At 43.3% G+C, this 19,491-nt stretch overlaps 1 protein-coding gene across 1 annotated transcript; it reads right to left on the bottom strand.

Annotated features, from left to right (window-relative positions):
* Positions 1-701: 701 nt before the first annotated feature.
* slc6a15 (solute carrier family 6 member 15) lies at positions 702-19,361 on the bottom strand. The gene is made up of 12 exons (XM_046394636.1): positions 19,198-19,361; positions 17,229-17,731; positions 12,171-12,328; positions 11,577-11,703; positions 11,287-11,468; positions 7,715-7,825; positions 5,951-6,192; positions 5,011-5,203; positions 4,506-4,698; positions 3,321-3,480; positions 2,582-2,744; positions 702-1,539 (listed from the first exon to the last, which is right to left on the bottom strand). Exons 2-12 carry the CDS (start codon positions 17,527-17,529, stop codon positions 1,156-1,158), a joined length of 2,214 nt encoding a protein of 737 aa, XP_046250592.1. The 5' UTR covers positions 17,530-17,731; positions 19,198-19,361; the 3' UTR covers positions 702-1,155.
* Between the last annotated feature and the right edge of the window lie 130 nt (positions 19,362-19,491).

The following is a 19,491-nucleotide window of genomic DNA, read 5'->3' as shown; positions in this document are numbered from 1 at the left end:
TGATGGCTCTGTTTGTGTTTTTGAAAGTTAAAAAAAAAAAAAATTGATTTACAGGCCTTTTACATAAAACTTTCTCTGCTTCATTTGGTAGTGGCCGTTTAGTACGTTTGATACTGCAGAATTTATTTATAATGATATTTTGCCTACATTTAGGAGAAAACAATGATACTGGGAACAAGCTGAAATTTATCCTGAGAAAAGCTGCCATTCAGAGAGAAACAAATCGCCAACAAACATCAGTTTCAGTGTATGGATCATACTTTAATGTTGACAGGGACAAAAAGCCATTTCATGGAAAAACAAAAATATTTACAGGGAGGACTTTGTCCTCACAAACACTGACAGCACATTAGTAAAAAACAAAACCAAAAGACAGACATGAGAGTTAAGGATTTGAAGTGCTTCTGAACCTTAGAAACATGGTGATATCCAAACTATCAAGATAAATATATTTATAATATTTATATTATATTTACAGAATACCTTAAATATACAACGTTCAGCATGTATTCTATAAACAAATATAAATTATTTAGGCACACTTCTGTCTAAAACAATCATGGGAGTGCTTTTCAAAGGCCGTCCTCTCGCTCTCACTTGAACTAGCTTGACCTGAACTTTGACCAAGGAAAATCTGCATTGTTACGCCATCCAGAGCGGCTACACAGCAGCTAATCTCAGCAGTTAGGGGTCTTTTTTTCATTTAACAGCAGGGCTCGAAGCAGGCTTGAGGCGCAGATGCAATCCCAAGATGACCTCCTGACCCTCTAACTGGCTCCTTTGCAGACTCCTCTCTGCAGACTCTTATTCAAGTAGGCCTGGTGGAGTGTCCACCTTATTGCTTACACCGAATCTGTCTCACAGCATCTGCAAGGAGGACGCAAAGGAGCTGGAGGTCAGTTTGGGACGCAGCCGAGCAAAAAGGTTAGACAAGGGTGACGTTTATTCCCACGCCATTTTTTTGTTTTTTTTTACAGTTAGACAGTCATATAAGGTTCAGAGATGACAAATAAGAGAGGAGCTACAGTATCTAGAAAGAATATACAGTACAAGTGAAATTAGCATGAAAGTTATGACAAACTAAATGCACACAGAAGGGTAGAGGGGAGGAGTGGCCAGCCGGTATGGCCGGGCAGGGCTTACAATACAGTCAGTCTACAAGTCCGACTCGGGGATATCCGGCATGTCGGCCATCAAGTAACCAATACCATAACGGCCGTTGGGTGCGGTGTCAGCATCAGGACCGCCGCCGCTGCCGCTCTGCTTGCGGTAGATGCTGTTGCCGGGCATCGGCGAGGGCGCCTCGCTGGGCGACTTGCCGTGGATCAGGCTGGTATCATCGTCCTCACCCGGCCGAGGGATCTCCTTGATGATGCGGCCCTTTTTGTAGGAGACGGTGGAAAGGCTGCTGGCGTTCTCGTCGATGATGTTGAAGTAGCGCAGGCCAAAGACCACGGGCACCGGCATGATGGCCATCACCACCAGGGAGATGCAGACTATGATGCCCCATGCAGGGAAGCGTAAGTCCTTCTCTGTGGCCTGGAAGACAGATGGGAAAGAAACAGCAAGTTGGTATCTGGTGTGAAAAGCTGAAAGGTCACGTCCAGCTTAGCGTTTAAAGCCAGGCTCTCTGGCCTGGAAAGCCACCCACGTCTCGTGATCACTTTGTCCACCAGATGGCTACCTAAACAACAACCACATTCATTAAATATATGTGATTTACTGTCACATGGTACGTATGCTGCTTTCCCTCAAGGCTAATATTATGTAAGTCTATTAATTTTTGATGATTTTAAGCAGGAGCAGTCTCTATCTCAGGCTTCTGTTATAAAAGATCACATTAGAAATGAGAAAAGGCTGTGCTCACCAAATGCTGACACTATTAATAAATTCATTTATTGAGATGCCAAACATTGAGGAGTTGAAGCCTCCGAAAGGGCTTTTCTCAGGGTTTCCTGCCTTACCTTCTTATTATAAAGTAAATATCTAGTAGAGTTTTGGTGGGACAAAACAAACCATATGAAGGTGTCACTTTGCATTTTTGTTAGCTGCATCCCTGCTCTCATCAACTTCATTTCAGGTGTCTACATTAATTCATCCAGAGTCTGCACTTCCAAGAAAAACAATGACTAATCATTGTGCTCTCTCAGGTAAGGTGAGTCCTTCTCAGGGCTGCAGGTGAACTTGGGTGAACTCAATTAGGTGTTTCAGTGAGCTGAGAAATCTCAGCCTCTCTGGACAAATTAAGGAGCACATGTGGGGACACTTTGTCCCAGCTGACCTTTGCTCCACTGAGTGAAGTTTTAAAATGACCAGTTCTCTCTTGATGTGATCAAACAGGTGCTTGAATGTCTCTGTGGTAGACCACACATCCTGTTGATTGTCTGAGGGTTAAAAGACGCCCTGAACATGTGTTTATCAGTAAAAACTTTGCTTTTCCCCCCAGTTTTTAGCTACTGCCTCATTTACTTTGAACCCTTTAATTTGCTTTTAACTTGTTCCAGGTTTTTAAGAAGTGGGAGAACTTCCACCCCCATTGATCCCTGGTCCCAGGAGGAACGAGCCGGAGACGTTTACTCACCTCTTCCTGTATCCAGGCACTGTAGCTGGGCGGCGTCTTGATCAGCTCAATCAAACTGCTGCCCAGGAGGACCAGCAGCAGGATGGGCGTGATGTACTTCCACATGTAGTAGTAGAAACGGTACGGCGTAAAGCCCAGCATGTCCTTCAGGTCTTCAAAGAATCTGTGGGTGGAGGGGGTGAGATCAGATGTTTGTGGTAAAGAATTCACAATAGTTTCATGTTTCTGCCTCATACACCTGATGGCCAGTGCATGCTGCTCCTTTGAAATCATTTAATTCAAACAATGTACACATTCAGAAAAAATAACGGTCTTTGGAAATGGTGGCGTTTCACAGGAAACAGCACGACTCTCAGAAACAGCTTGTTCTTATAAAAATAAAGGAACAAAAGCTGCAAAACCACAAGTGCAGAATGAGGAAAATAAAAATTCTGTATAAAAATATACATGAATAATTATATAACTTTAAATTTTTCTTTGACAAAAGTATTTGAAACAGAGCAGCCAAAAATGCAGAATGCAACTGTTGTACTGCAGTTTATTTCCCCTTTGTCCAAATAATGAAAATACTGTATATTTCAAAGTTTATATATCCCTATGTTTGGTTTAAGTATTTTACTTATAAACTTGACTTAATGACATTTTCCACGTGCGTGAGGTACAATCTCCTTATTTTTACAGTGATGTGCAGTTCATAAAAGGTTAAGTCTATATACTGATGATAGCATTGTGTATTTACTTATCGATCCCGTAGAACCAAGCGATTGCCACGTTCTCCAGTATGACCACGATGAGCAGAGGTAAAGTAGCCGAGTAGTCGTCGAACATGGTCACAAAGTAGTTCCCTGAGCGCTGAACAAACAGGAGGCCAATGGAGAAGGCCAACATGCAGCATCCCACTGCAGGAAAGGAGGAGGTTGTTACATGAGGAACGACTGTCGGTGTTCCAAAATATTAAGCTAAAATATTAAGCTCTGGGCAACACATGCACACATGTATGTTTAATTTGGAAGCAGCAAACACCTTCATGACTTGTAAATACAGTAGGTGTGGTGGTGTTTGAATGAATGAATGACTCCACCCTCAACAACAACCAAACTCCACAAGAAGACTCGAGAAGACGCAAGCTAAAATGTAGAGTGTTTAAGCAGGGCGAGACCCGTTTGAAAAGTCAAATGATGAGCAGGATGGCCCATATCTGTAGCAGCCACTGAGTCATTATCATTCATCAAACCTGTTATGTTGTTGTCACTGGTGGAGGTAATCATTTTCTGAAATATTTCTTTCTTTATTTAGATCTACTTCTCTCTATATGAGGGGACAGCTCAGTTTTAGGTACTCGTATTGCTTTTCCTCTTTAAATGTAGCGTAAAGGTGGGATGAGACTGAATGGCAGGTTAGAGTGTCTTAGACTAACTTCACAAATATCTATCAAGCAAATGGAAATATACGATGACCACAAGTCCAGTAGTAAATATTGCTTAATGCTGACTGTGTAGTGGCAAATTTATAAATATGAATATATGTAAATTACTATTAGACGACACATGCATTTATAAAGAAGACTTTGGAGAGTCTGTTCTCCGACTGGAGTTGCTTGAGATTCCATAGATTTAGGGGTTAAGCTAAACTGCACATGACTTTTCGCAATCCTGCATCCGCCCATTTTTTGCTCCATCCTGTTGTCCTGTTGGGACCTGCACGACCCACAGGATCACAATCCTTATACAGACCACAACAAAGCAACTTCAAACTGCAGGCTTGGACACAAAAAGCTGTTTGTTTTGACTTTTTGTAGGTATTAAGAGTAGTAAAATGTGATTGAATGTACTTTTGAATGAATGTTTATATTTGGATATTACGGATGTTACATATCTGATCCTTCCATGACCTAAAAGGAGAGCTGCGATGAATTCTCTCTAACCTGTTAGAAATTCCTTGCGGACTTTGAAAGTGTCTATGAGCGGAGTGAGGATGCCCTCGATGGTGCCGAACATGCTGCCCAGGCCGAGGTTAACCAGCATGAGGAAGAACATGACGGACCAGAAAGGCGAGGCTGGGAAGTGGGTCATGGCCTCTGTGAAGGCAATGAAGGCCAAGCCTGTGCCTTGGACAGCCTGTTAGGGGGAGACAAGAAGAAGAAGAAGGAGAAGAGCCTTTATTTCATCCCAAGATCGAGTCCTCTTGAATGGCTGTAGAGTATGAAGCTACCAGAAGCTGTTGACTAGCTTAGCTGACTGAAAAAACTCCAGGCAGTCACCACACCCAGCCAAGAAATAATCTGGCACAAAGCCGCCACGGTCTAACCACAGATTTTCTTACCTCTGAGCAGAGTCAGGTAAGCTTCATGTATCTGCGCTAAGCTAACCGGCTGCTAGCCTGATATTCACAGAATGGTAGAAACCTTTCTTGTTTTCGTTTTCACGTACCTTATCGAGTTCTTCCTCGATGCTGCAGGACTGCAGTCCCAGTTCCTGGACCTCTTTCCCCGTGGTCTGTGTGATGTGCCCTATCATCTGATAGTAGTCCTCAGCACTGACCTGACCCACCTGAGTGAGGTTAATGTAGTTGGGGATCACCACAGTGCCGTTTCCCACCAATTCTACAATCCTGTTAGTGTTCCTAAAAGAACAGAGAGACGTTTATTTATAGTTAAACATCACACAGTCGGGAATTCAGATTCTTGGTTAGGAAATCCGACCCCTCTTGCTGTTGCTATGCATGTCCAGTTTGTACATACGCATTTTACAGTGAAAACTGTATCAGATTTGTGACCTTTAAGCCAGATTTTAGCCAGATGTAGGCAAAGGCAGGCCTCTCGTTTCTATGAACCACAATTGATTTTTCTGTCGCATGCAAATTTAATCAGCTGTAGCTAACTTAGCTGACTTTTTAAGGTTTTCTTGTGACTCATCAAGAAAAATCTCGTTTTTTGAGTTAGTTTTTAATGTAACCTGTAACCCTACATAGTATGTATCCTTGTTAATTTAACAATTTAAGCCTTATGACTGTCATGTATGCCAGTCAGCTAATGTCAGCTCATGCTAGAGCAGATAAACAACATTTAATACGTTCATTACAACCGTGTTCCTGAGGTTGTGGTTTTGGAAAGACTAAAAATAAAACATCCCAGTATTTAAATGCTGAGTATTGCTCTTCAGCATGAGAGGTCCAACATGTACACACCTACAGCTGTTTCTAGTTTCTGTGCTTCTATGATAACATGTTTTTTCTCAACTGTTTCTCTGCCTATACAGCACCTAAAGAGAGAGAACAAAGCCACAGGAACTTGAAGATGAGCTCTCTGATGGTCTACAGGTAACACAGTCTGCAGTCTAAACCTAAATGTCAGCGGAAGCTTTTACTCACAATGCGATACACTTGCTGTTCATTATGTTGGCTTTGAAGCCCATCACTGCAAACACCACGAGGGTGGCCAATACGGAGGTGAAGAAATTGATAAAAGACACCAAGACGGCATCGAAGTGGCAGTTGTTGTCCCGCTTGTTGTAGCTGGAGAAGGCGATGACGCCGCCAAAGCCGAGGCCCAGGGCGAAGAACACCTGCGTGGCTGCCTCACGCCACACCTTGGCCTCCAGCATGATCTCCAGCTGAAAACACGACACATGCAGTTTGCTAACACAGTCTACATTTAGGGTTTACTCGTGAACACTACACTACATGATCCGGTATGATAAAATGAACAATAAAATCCAAACTTTACGCTGCCCCAAAGTCCGAGAGGATCATATTTTGTAATGTATGTTTTGTGCACGAGATGATTTATTGGTATCTTGGAGAGCAAAATGTAAAATGAATGCAGAGGTTATGTAATGAACTTTAATAAATTACAAGGTTAAAAGGTGCTTTACAGGGAAAAGAAAATGTATGCATGTGTAGATTAGCTTTTTGTTAATTGCTGGATTAGCTGAGTCAATCGACAGAAAGTCTGAAATTTGAAAAATCTAACTTTCAATTCATTTGCTGGTTCCAGCTTCTCAAATGTGGGGGTTCTGCTACATGACAGGATGTGCATTTGCACTACTTGACTTAACCTCCAGAAATGTTGACACATACGTCCCGGACTGTGAGATGTGTTTGAAAGTGAAGAAAAAGCAAAACGTGTGCCTTGAGTTAACATTCTGCAAAGTTCTTTTGTTTTTATATTGTTGTAAAATGGATAAGGCTGTTAACGTTTTATAACTGATTTATTTGGGGGGTTTTGAGGATATCTTTGGGTACACATCTTTGTTATGTACTTCAGACATTTGATTGTGTTTTAAAGTCTCTGTGTGTGTGTGTGTTCTGTGCTTCACCTGACTACAAGAGAAATTTCACTTTATTTCCAGTAATTAACATCTAAATATTTATTTCTGTCTCATCTTGACAGCTTCTATGCGGTTGTTTCTTGTTCCAGTATTCTCACACTGCACTGAGGACAAAGCAGAACCCACACGAGGACTTTGATGTCTGCAGGTACACAGAAGATGGTGGACTGAAAAACATGTCGCTTGAAGTCCTAAGATGTCAGCCGACGAGACTGAGCAGACACACGAGCCAGACAGGCTGCCATGAATGAACGTCTTCGGCTGGTCGGTTACATAAAGCCTCAGTAACTCCTGTTTCCATGGTGATATGATTTTTCAGCCTGAGGTGCCATTGGCCTGTTGCTGCCGAGGAGCCGGCCAATTAGAGCGCGGATGTAATTTTGAGTTCAGACACCTTTTCTCGAGCGTTGAGTGGATTCAGTCAAACATTGATGTGCACTCCAAATGTTCAGCGTGGGATCAAACACGGGAAATGTGAGTGTTTCTACATTTCTAACAAACGGTGGCAAGCTTTTAAATGTGAGGATTTGATCCATGATAGTGAACTGACCATCTTTAGGGTTTTGTTAGACAAAACAACATACCTGAAGATGCCACCTTGGGCTATGACAAAATATAATTGGTTTTCTTTTGCTTTTTTCTGCTCTCTGAAAGCAAGAATAAGTCCTGCAATCAACATATCCCTCCTATGGCTAAATATCTCACAATGACTCATTTCTTGGTGGCTTCCTCTGACTTCAGACAGCCCTGAATGTTCTGAATTTGACAGGAAACGCTGTCTTAAAATGTGGATTACATGGTTTACCTTTGGTGTGAACATGTGTCGAATTCCGTCCACAGAGCCCTTCAGGAGCAGAGCCCGCACCAGGAAGCAAATCAACACAACGTAGGGGAACAAGGAACTGAAGTACATCACCTGCAAGCAAATGAAACATTCTGTTAAACCACCAAACTTTGAGACACAGCCAGCGTCACTAAAGTCACTCCGCATGTCTCATAATGCCTTATACCTCCGGGCAAACTTGGACAATGTGGAGCAGTTAGGAGCCATGCACTCATCAACAAAGCAGTAATTGGAGCCAAAGTTATAAGCTGTAAGGACAAAATGTGTTTCCAACAATCACAAATGTGTTTACCAAGTCTAACACACTTCTAAAGGGTTTGTAGACTACTGAGAAACGTTCCAAAAAAAAGTTTAGTTCCTGTCTGACATAGCGTGTCTCTTTAGAAAACTAAAAATAAATGCGGTGTCCTTACTGACTGAGTATCTATGCAGCCTTGATCATGATAATTTGACAGTAACACCAAGTTGTGCAAAAAAAGGGGGTGAAACTTGAGCAACTCTCATGTTGATGCTATTTTATCAGATGGAAACAGATGACCCTTAGAGGTGACCTCTGACAGGGAACATCCAAAAGGAGAAGTTAAAGATGTTTTAATCACATTTTTAAACTTTTCTCCCACTTATCTTTGGCAATACATTTTCAAGTAGTGATGAAAGTTGTGTAACTCAGCAAGGTACCAGGCCACAGCTGGCTGCTGCTGAGCCTGTGCAAGAAGCCTTTGTCCAACCATGGTACTAATGAGACGGGGGGTGGGGGGCCCTCCTTTTCTCTGTGTGGACGAGGTGATCCTTAAAGACTGAGAGGCCTCGCTCAGCCGCTGCACTGTGACACGTCGGTTTACAGAGCTGCCAGTGGGGGTGTGGGTGGATGCTGGGAGATGGTTTTGGGTTGAGTCATGAGCACAGTTGGTGATTCAGAGACACTGCGTCTCCTACATGGTGGTCCATGTGGAGCTGTGTAGTGGAATGTCTCGTCTTACAGGGGAAGAGGTGGCTGCGCTTAAGCAGGACTCAAGTTCGGTCTTTGTATTTCTGTAACGCTCTGTAACGCTGTAAAGTTCACACAAACAAATGTTTTAAAACTTGTTTTCTGGATGAAAGCACAGATGGCTGTATATTAATTGTGAAACGGTACATCACAGCCTGGAAATTACTTCTTTTTTTTTTTTTTTTTTCAATGAACCGAACAAAGTATATAAATAAGAGCAGTGGTCCCTGGTTTTTACTTTTCTCAGCCGCAGCTCTTGTCAGTTGTGCTCTTGTTTAAGAACACAGTGCTGGCCTTGATCAGCACAAAGCCAAATAGGCTGCTAGTTTGTGTGATAAGCAGATATCTGCTCCTTTCCATCCTCAGACTTTCATTATTTAAGTTTATGTGCCATGCCAGATTGCATGTGCTTCTTGCAAAAGTCATGTTGCACTGCATCTCTGTAAACTGAATCAAAAAGTTACGTTTTTCCATGATCACAGATAATTGTTGAGATCTTCATACGCAATGTGTCAGCAATCTAAATGTTATTTTACATATGAAATATTACCAAAGTTATTATTTGATGGAAAGCTGTAACTATCAGATATTTTCAATGAATTTCAGCATTCTTCCATGACAAGCCCCTTCTCTCCCCCCGTCACAAGTCGCCCTCCTGCCTCCTTCAGCCACACTCTTGACAATCAAGCCAAGCCAAAAGAGCGCGTATAACCATGGTAACCAAAACTGTCTGATCCCTTTCACGCCCACCCACACGCACACACAGACGGGAGGGAAATGCAGATCGCTGTAGGGATATTCCTTGGAAAAGGCTTTTGTGAACACGGGTGGAGAGGGCATTAATATTCTTTTGTGCCACACAGTGCTGATCACACTTCAAAGACGCTTCGAGCTGGCTCCTTCGAGGGCCAGTTTCTACTCCGGCCAACTCAAAAGGCCATCCAGACACACCAGGTAGTTGACCATCCGGCTCAAACTGTACAACTAACCAGCAAGTGTGTGGCTGTTGACAGAAATAAGGGCTTATGTCTCCATCTTTTGTGTTAGCAGTTAGCATTTTTCATGATGTCAGTGCAAGAACTTGAACATGCTAATATGCTATGCTAATAAGACCTCTCCAGGAGAGCAGAAGTTGTGATGGTGACCATCACATTGATTGTGGCGACATTTCTTGCCTGGCAGCAGCGTGTGACAGACAGGAAATGAGATGTCTGGCACTGTGAAACCTCTGTGGCACCTCTGTAGAGAGCATCCATCTTGTTTTGTCTGTGCCTGTTGTGATGCATGCAGTGTAAAAGACGAGGGCTCGGTGGAGCCAAGCACACAGCGAGACAGCAGATACGACAAGACCTGAGCTAAGGACAATGTCTGGATCAGAGGTGGGAATACTCATTCAGCTGGTGACAGCCATGTTTCCCACACCATCACAAAAAAAGCTTACAGTCTAGTCAAGTCAGGTCAAGTCTAGTTTTACTTTCACCTAAAGTGTTGTTTGACTCAGTGTTTAATTACCTGAAGACTTTCAGCTGCATATATTCTTGGCCATTAGGAGATGAGTAAACACTAAAATAAGCAGTTGTTGTATGCAAGCTGAGACTGAACCATAAAGTAATTATTCTTTAAAACTAAGCTAATGAGTTAAAAGCGGAAAAAAGCCCAACAGAGCTGCAGAGCTGGGAATTAAATCTTTGATTCTGACATTGTTACAAACACACTTTTCACTGAGTTTGTTTAAATCCTGTGAGACCGAAAGAAGAAATGTGATCACTGAAATATATCGCTTTGCTTTTGACCCCACACTTTGTCGTAACACAGCCAGGGCTGACAAAAAAAAGGGGGATAATAGCAAAATCAAAGACTTCATCAAAGCTTATTGTGGAGAAGATTATAAAGTGTGACCATTTTTCCAATTAGCACAAGCTTGACTGTGACCTTGGAAGTACACCAACTAATGCCTGTCATATGATATGAGAAAGTGCCGAGTGATACGGATCACCTGTAAAAAACATAGGAGGAGCCGGGTGAGTTTGCAAGCAAGCGCCAACCTTTAACCAGTGGTCTGATCCTTCCGGAAGCTGGTCACGCTACTGTCAGCTTTGTTACACTAAGATAAAATAAATCCCACACAAGATCACACGAGCTCCTAAGGTCATATCTGACGCTGAATCATTATAAAAATTTGTCAAGTCACATTAGAGTGGTCGCTCGGCAGTCCCTTTAGACCAGGCATCAATAAAAAAGTGAGTATGTGAGAGAGGATTTTCCAAAACACTTGGCAATAAGTGGCCTTTTGTTTGTGTCCTCGTTTCCTATTTTCCCGGGAGAGCTGTATTTATGTGGGCCAAACTGCCAGCACTGCAGGACCGCTGTAGTAAGCCTGTTTCTCTGTTCTCGTCCTCTCTTGCTCTGACAAACCGGCTCCTCCTCTGCCTCATTCCCTTCCTTTCCTCCAGTTAGTTTAGCTAGCGGAAACCTGAAGCTGTGCAGAAGTGAGGGCTGCAGAAGCTAGCAAAAAAATGCTAACAGAGAACCACATCCTCCTTACCTTCCCAGAAGACTGGATTCCCTTGATCATGGCGAGGCAAACCATAAGCCAGGCAGCAAACAAACACAAGGTCATCCTCCAGTTGAGTCCTCCACCCTCAGAGATGCTGTCAGAGATGTCCAGGGCCTTGCGATACCAGAAGTACGTGGTGGCCGAGCTCTTCTCACACTCTGGCTCCACATCTATGGACAAAACGGTAGAAGTTCCAGTTTGTCATGTGAGTAAAGTTAGACTGCAGGTGGTGGCGGTGAACAGGGTCGGGAATCTTCATATGTCTGATCGTGCCTTACAGTTATTGGTGTCGTTCTTGACGAGTGGACACTCATGCCATGGCAAAGGCTGCTGGAAGGACTGGGAGAAATAGAAGAGGCTCCAGCTGATGATGACGTTGTAGTAGAGAGCCACGAAGAAGCACACCTACAGGCAAGAGAGGCGAGTCAACGTGAGACGCACAAATCCAAAAACTGTCCAAATCATGCCATCATTCAGCAACATCAGCAACATCACTCTGCATTTTCTGGGTCAGGTGTCACAAAGAACCCCTGAATACTGAAGAATACTGAAGAACTATCTCTTCCCTTTTTGCCTTATTTAGATATCCTTGAATGGTTAGTGTACAAACAGGTAGTGCTGCTGCAGCTGGGAGCTTAAATTACATCACTTCCTGTATTCAACCAGAGATGCCATTAAGTGATTTCCGCTTGCAAGGAATTGCATTTACTTGTTGTTGAATGTTGCATTGTTTATTTGCAGTCTCAAATGTTTTTCATGAGAGAAAATTCTGTAAACGTTGTCTTTTATTTTGAAATGTTACTGTTGCATAATGCATAATGATTATTTACTATTCTTGATGCAGACAATAAAGGGCACAGTGTCAGACTCACCACGCAGCTGGCGAAGCCGATGCCCCCCAGCCGAGGGCTGATGTAGTTCCACACCCCGATGCTGCCCCTGCGGATGCGCTGTCCCACTGCCAGCTCCAAGAAGAACAGCGGGATGCCGATCAATACGAGCAGGATGAGATAGGGCACCAGGTACGCTCCTGCCAGTCAGAATGATACAGACAGCAGGTTAAAGGAAAACAGCAAGTGAGATGGCTGCGAGGTGACACCATTTTATTTCCTGAAAACAGCCCATGAGCACATCGTACCACACACACACACACACACACTCACACACCATCTTTTTTTTCATCTCTTTATCTGCCACATGGTATATACAAACACACACGCACAAACTCAGCAGCCTCCCAAACTTTAAGTAAACGTCTTGCAGACTGGTGACTCGTTTGCCTAAAAGCACATGAAAACACAGAGCAGCCGCTTTAATGGTATCTGTCTCATTATTTCCCTAACACACACGCTCAAATTACCATACACACATCTGCTGAGCTGCATCCGTGTGTCTCCACCTAATACGCTCCCCCCGTGGTGTGGGGTGCAATCAAACAATTCTGGAAACCAGGAAAGATACTGAAGTCTAAAATTATCTAAATTACAGTGGGATTACTTTAAGGCACACTGCAAAGATGGCGTTCCTCTCTGGAATTAAGACCTCAGGGTGAACGACTAACATTAAGAAGGCTGTAATAGTGTGGTGCAATAAAACACAGGCAGGCACATCTCTTCTTGTGACCGTCAGAGTACTCGTGAGCAGGGCGACTGCCAGGCACATGATGGTTGGAAGTGAACCTAAAAGTCTTTGTTTAGGACAAATGGCTGGTGCTTAGATGAGTTAGGTGGCAGCAGAATTCAAAATAAAATGCCTTTTATGTGTGAGAGTAAGGTATGCCTGATGCAGTGTGTGTGGGGGGGTTTCCTGTCCTTATATGAAATTAAAGTACTCGTGTGTGTGTGTGTGTGTGTGTGTGTGCGCTTGTGAGAAACCATTGCATCATTTCACTGATGGAAAAACCAGCCGACTGTGTCATGAAAACACAGAAACGTACCTGAAACCCCCTTTTTTCTGTTTCTGCTTTTACCCACAGGCTGAACCACAACACTGAATGTTAACACACACTACTGTCATGTTTACCATGACTCATTGATGACAGCATCAGAACGTCCGTCATGGGCGTATTGTTTTCAGGATTAGCTCCATCCCTGTTTCAACACAGTTTATTATTCCAGGATGTTCATTCACATCTTTTTCCTGAGTACTGCTGCCTCTCACAGGTTTGGCTTGGATGGGAGTGGCCACAACGGACAGGAAGCTGTAAATGTTATGTTGTTTTAAGCGTGTGTGTGTGTGTTATGTACAGTATACTAACTGGTTTCTAATATTAAAACATCTAATTCTGGTTCAGGGGGTGCACAGTTCATTCTGGGAGGGGGTTTAGACATCAGTCAGCATCAAAACCCCCTTTGGTTTCCATTGTCTTTTAAAACCCTTGACAGTCTCCCTTGGACATTCGAACACTTTGATGGCACTTTGAGAAAGCAAACAGCCTGATCAGAGTGCATTTCATCTTTTCTTAAAATAGTTCCCCAGTTCTGCTCGCTCACAGTACATGAAGGAGAAGAAGTTGGTTTATCCAGTCCAGACATGTCACATTTCCACGTTTGTTTTGGCAGCACCACATGAACAGCGAAAGGGGTGTGGATAATTGGCATACCTGTATCTGGAACGAAAAATGATTCACCATATCAACACAGCCTTGAATATTATTTGAGTGACTTTATCACGGAACGGAGGAGAAATGAGCTGGGAAACAAAATGCATGATGATGCCCAGAGGTTTATGACCAGTTTTTGACTTGAAAGGGTTGCAGGGAATTCCCTGATGCATTCTCGGACCACCTCAGACCACCACATGGTCATTAAAAATGCTAACTTATTCCTCGTCATTGGTCGGAACGAAGGCTGTAAATGGTGCCCTTTTAGAGAGTTCCTTCCAAAATCAAATGAAAGAAGGGCCACTTCCTCTCCTTCTTCCTGTCTGAGGTAGCACTAGAGCAAAGTGTGAACCAAAGTGTGACGGCGTTAAGGGCAAACCTGAGAGCACATAGGTCACTGCAGCAGAGCCTGACCAGCATATCGCTCAGCCAGTATTATTGGCCGATTAAAGTTGTATTGGGATATATCAGTATCAGCGTATGGGCCGTCTGTCCAGTGGGCTCCGCAGTGCTGTGAGCTAAATGCTAATCAGTATGCTAACATGTTGATGTTTGGTATACTGTTTACCATTTTGGTGTAGCAAGTTTGGATGCTAACATTTGCTAATTAGCACTAAACTCAAGCGCAGCTGAGGATAATGGAACGTGTCATCAGATTTTCAGGTGTTTGGTCATAAACCAAACAAGTGGACAAATGGACAAAAAAAGTTTTACCTGATGAAGGCACGGGAAATCAGGATCACTAAGGTTATTTTGACAAAATTCTAACTATCATTCAAATGTGGAAAAATTTCATATTCAGTTTATGTGTCTAAGTATATTCAGTGTAAGATTTGACACTACTGAACCATCAGTGACATGGACAAAAGAACTTTAACTCTACAGCACAGTTTAGGTTGCTGCTAACTTTGCTCAAGTTAGCCGTAATCCTTGTTAAAGATTTTTTTATTACCACTGAAACAATTGGCTGACTGATCGGTTACTTCAGTAAGCACAAATGTCTTACATTTCTGATTAAAATGTGAGGATATTAGATTTTTCTTGAAAGGAAACTCAGTGTCCTGCACAAAATAAATGTTTTAACCAACTGATGGAGAAAATAAATGTCCGGTTAACCGACATCCACTGCAGCACTCGCAGAACAAAAGGCCTCCTCAGTTCTCCACACAGCCATGACAGGAAATTTATAGTAAGTAGATGAAAGGCGCTGACGTACAAACACATGTATGAACATACACGACAAGTGATACGCATGTAGGTTCCTGCTGTGGGTAGATAAAAGACGACGATAAAACAGGCTACACACACACACACACACGTGTCCCATTTTAATCTAATTATTTGAACACAGCAGGATGACCAGAGCTGTTTAAAACAGACCTGAAAACATGACAGGATCTAGAGCGAGTTCGTGATTAGACCTGAACCCCCCCCATACTGGACACACACACACACACACACACACACACAGTAACAGATACTAACAGATGGATCTTATGCAAATTACAAACAAGAACACACTTGTAAGATGATGATGATTCACACACACAAACACACACACAGTTGATCTTTCAAACCCTTCTCTTATTTCTGTCGTTGCTAATAGTAATTTTCCCCTTGAAGTAAATGAAATGGCAAACCCCACCTGACATCACTGAACGCACAGTGATAACACACAACGCGTAAACCAAGGCAGCTTTACATTCACCTTCAAAAATCACAGCTGCATACTGAGGCTGGGCAATATGGACGATGTGGCTCGTATTTCAGGATATGTCAGTATGTATATGTCAGACGTATGCAAAATCACATACAAAATGACCAAACTGTTGTTCATTGTGGTGAAACTTAACCACAGACAAAATCACACAAATATGTAAAACTTGTAATAATGCATTTAGCTAAAGGTGCAGTGTGTAGGATTTAGTGGCATTTGGTGGTGAACACTCCTCATCTCAACAATGTTATAGTAGCCAACTCTATACACAACACTAAAAATGTTCCTAAATTTGTAATTATACTATGATAACAATATAGAGTGTTGTGAAAAGGCAAAGCTAGCAAAGTTTCAGTAAACCTCACAGGCACAACGATAACAGGCTATACGAGCAAACTCGGTTCGGATTAAGAGCTTCGATCCTGTCTGGAAAACCAGTCTGAGACGGTTTCATTTAATCAGCTTCCTTGAGTCATTCAGTGGCTTTACATAATCTCCAGGTGGGAAGTGTGCCACACTGTCACCTTCCCAGTGCACCTACACACAGACACCCTGCAGCGAGTCCACCTCCTAACCCTCCGCGGACGCAGGGAGCACACGCACATATCAGGGCATTGTGGGAAATGTAGTTCTGATTGCAACAGGGTCAAATGCTGTTATTTCTAGACTACAATCATGAGCACCAGAACTGCTCACGGGATGATTTGCTGCATGCTGACAGCAGTGGGATGAGGTTGCGCATTTGGCTTAGCTGTTGTTTGTTGGGGACTGCACACCGACCTCACACCGATCACGCCTGATATGTCACTTCCTGAAGCTCTGGGATGGACTCCATCTTACTCAGAGCTGCATTTCAGGATTAATCGTGATGGTACATTGTGACTTTTGTTTGGCTGATCTGATCTTGGCTGAATTTTAGCCTGCACCTGCACAGCACATCGTAAATGCAGTGTTATCACAATGGCTACACAATCATTTTGCAAAATTTGGACCCACATTCACTTCCTTTTTTACTGAAGAAAGTAAAAAAGGAAGATGGTACTTCTGGTATCTGAGAATATGGAAATCCAATTCCTGGCATGTTTCTGTGTTGCTAACGTAGATATCTTCCCTTTTGGTGTGCTTGTTGCTTTAACTTGCTGGGCTTTGCCAGGCAAAATCTGTTTACAGTGCTTACAGGACTTATTACTTACTACTTAATACTTACTATTAACCTTGGGCTACAATAAAGCACAGTCATCACTCGAGACTTTCAATGGACTCACAACACCCCAGAGGACATATTGAGATCACCCGAGTCTCTGTGGATAATTATGTGTTTTGCACAGTACAAAGAGAAAAAAAGCTTTATCTTCTATTGCCCTGTGTGTCAGCAGTTCCAGAGGAACACGGATGACTGTCAATGGCCCAGCCCAAACGACTTGGGAATGGGAATCAACCAATCAGATCCCAAGTCTTGTGACTCACCAATCAGCTATCGGTCATGGCTGATTGGTGAGTCACCTACTGCACCTTTAACTCATGTATTTTTCCATATTGCCCACTCATAATGTGTGTGTGTGTGTGGTTTCTCACAGTAAACCTTCAAGAGGACTGATGACAGAAACTCACCACCTCCGTTCTTCTGGCACAGGTAGGGGAACCTCCAGACGTTGCCCAAGCCTACAGAAAAGCCAACCTGGGCCAGGATGTACTGGAGCTTGCTGTTCCAGGCTGGGCGCTCCTCCTCTTCACCATCTGAGCCCCCTTCCTCCACATCATGCTCTTTCCCTTCCCCTCCATGGTTGTTGACGATCAGCGAGGTCTTCTTGAAGGAATCATCACAGGCGTCCTCGTTGGAAAGCAGGTCTTTGACAGACTCTGTGACATCGTCGTCAAGCTCTCTCTTGACGGCCTTGCTGTTTTTGGGCATTTGATAAAGCAAACAAGAGCGAGGGGTGGAACGTCTTTTTGGTTGGCAGGCTGGAAGGGCAAAGCCAGCGTCTGTGGAAAGTCACTGTTTGAACTTTGTGCAAAGCTGGGAGCCTGAGGGGAGTCTTTCAGTGGGTTTGAGACACGTTGAGAAGGACTAAGAGATCAGGAAGTGGTTTTATTTCTTCATTATCACCAAATGTCTGTGAGACAAAAGAGGAAATGCTGCAGTGAGTAGACAGTCAACACAAGTGAAAACTCAGAGAGAGATTGCATCACTGCTTTTTCATTGAGAAAACACGTTAAATTAGCTCCCGCCAAAAGCTCTGACATGGAAAATTAAAACCCAAACACCCCAAAACAAACAAAAAAGCTCATGAATTAATTCGATAGTAACTTAACTGAATCACCCAAACATTAAATCGGTCTGATTATAATCCCATACATGATAGACTCATTCAAAGAAAATAATTCCCATTATTGCAGAATCGTTGCTTTTTCCCTGTGATGCAGAGTTATTTCTCACAGGTAAATCACATGGTTGGCGGCGGCAGCAAAATCTATGAATGAGGATCATGTTATTGTAAGTCGCTGTGCTGGAAAAAAGGCCTGGGAACAATGGTCCGGGTGTGGACGGTGACTGTGACAGGTCGAGATATCACTTTCCAGCCTCCTGAATAATGGAAAGGAGGAGGCTATTTGCATAAGAACCCAAACACAGAAAGACCTCAGAGAGGATATCAATTTTCCAAAAAAATGATAACACGAATATGAGCAGACGTGCGCTGTTTCTCTAAAAGGCTCGAGGTATCAGTACTCGAACATCAAATATTTTTTCTCTTCTTTTCTGTTATTAATTTACATTTAAACCACGAGTTTTAGTATATATATCACCGGGGGCGGGTAAAGGGTGGAGACCATCCACCCCAAGGCGGGCTGAGGTACGCAGCATCCCTCTCCTCTAATTTCAGCATCCTAGGGCGCCATGGTCTTATTCCTGACCTTAAATATTTCCCTAAAACTCGCCGCCTCCGCAAAATATCCCGGAGCTATTCTGGCGCGCCCATGCTGCACAAACACAACAAGCCTCCCGCTCCTCACCAGCCAGAGGATTAAGTGATTAACAGATTCCCGTTACCGTTTCCAGATTAGCTTGGTTTGTATGAGGCAAAGGCCGCCGTTTCATAAGCCCGTGAACGCAACACAGCAGCCAAAGGGACCACTGATGCTGAGTAACTGCAGTTCTGATGGAGGAAATGAAATGCCATCGAAAATCATTTAAAAAACCAAAAATCAGCTTGTGTTTAGGCTGAGGATGAAACGACACAAAACGTCTTCTTTTTTTCTTTTCTTTTTCCCGTCTGCACGTGACTCAGGAATGATGAGTCAATGACAAAAATGCAGATGGAGCAAATGATTAAAAAAGAAAAAGACGCCTAAAACCAACAAAGTCGCATGTGGTGGTGGCTCGTTGTTCTACATTGGAGCAATTTGTTCTCTGAGGAACCAGCATGAATGAATGTCCATCCTCCAGCCCGGCCTGTATGACATCCATGTGAAGTGTTTCATCATTCACTTGGCCAGCCACATCCTGGGCGCTGGTACCTCAATCACACACATCATGCCATCGGCATTAGCCTGATAAACCCCGCCGGGGATGGGTACTCACCCGTGTGAAATAATAGTCGTCCTTTTTTGAAATGATGAGTCTCAAGGAATGAAATTATGAGAGCACATACACGGGGAAGACATTTCCACCAGCTTGAAGGAAAACCTGCCCGACCGGTGCGGTGTGTGCGACTCTACAGACCCAGCGCTGTGGCTTCTTCACCGCCTGGCCAGACTTTAAAAGAGGGGTGCTCCTCCTTCGACGGTTCCAAGATGGATCATTTCCCCACTATTATCCACGCTGGGTCTCACCTTTTACGGGTTGGAAATCTCTACTATACCACACTGAATATTA

Source organism: Scatophagus argus, chromosome 7, assembly GCF_020382885.2.
Source record: "Scatophagus argus isolate fScaArg1 chromosome 7, fScaArg1.pri, whole genome shotgun sequence".
In the NCBI taxonomy this organism is placed as follows: domain Eukaryota; kingdom Metazoa; phylum Chordata; class Actinopteri; family Scatophagidae; genus Scatophagus; species Scatophagus argus.
This window is presented reverse-complemented; position numbering and strand designations above follow the sequence as displayed.

Bases quoted from the DNA above. Each gene is read 5' to 3' on its own strand.
- slc6a15 (XM_046394636.1), bottom strand. From the start codon at position 17,529: ATGCCCAAAAACAGCAAGGCCGTCAAGAGAGAGCTTGACGACGATGTC. The intron at 11,704-12,170 runs GTGAGTCTGACA...TCTTGCCTGTAG, and splicing joins TCGGCTTCGCCAGCTGCGTG to GTGTGCTTCTTCGTGGCTCT. The intron at 2,745-3,320 runs GTAAATACACAA...CTCCACCCACAG, and splicing joins TGGTTCTACGGGATCGATAA to ATTCTTTGAAGACCTGAAGG.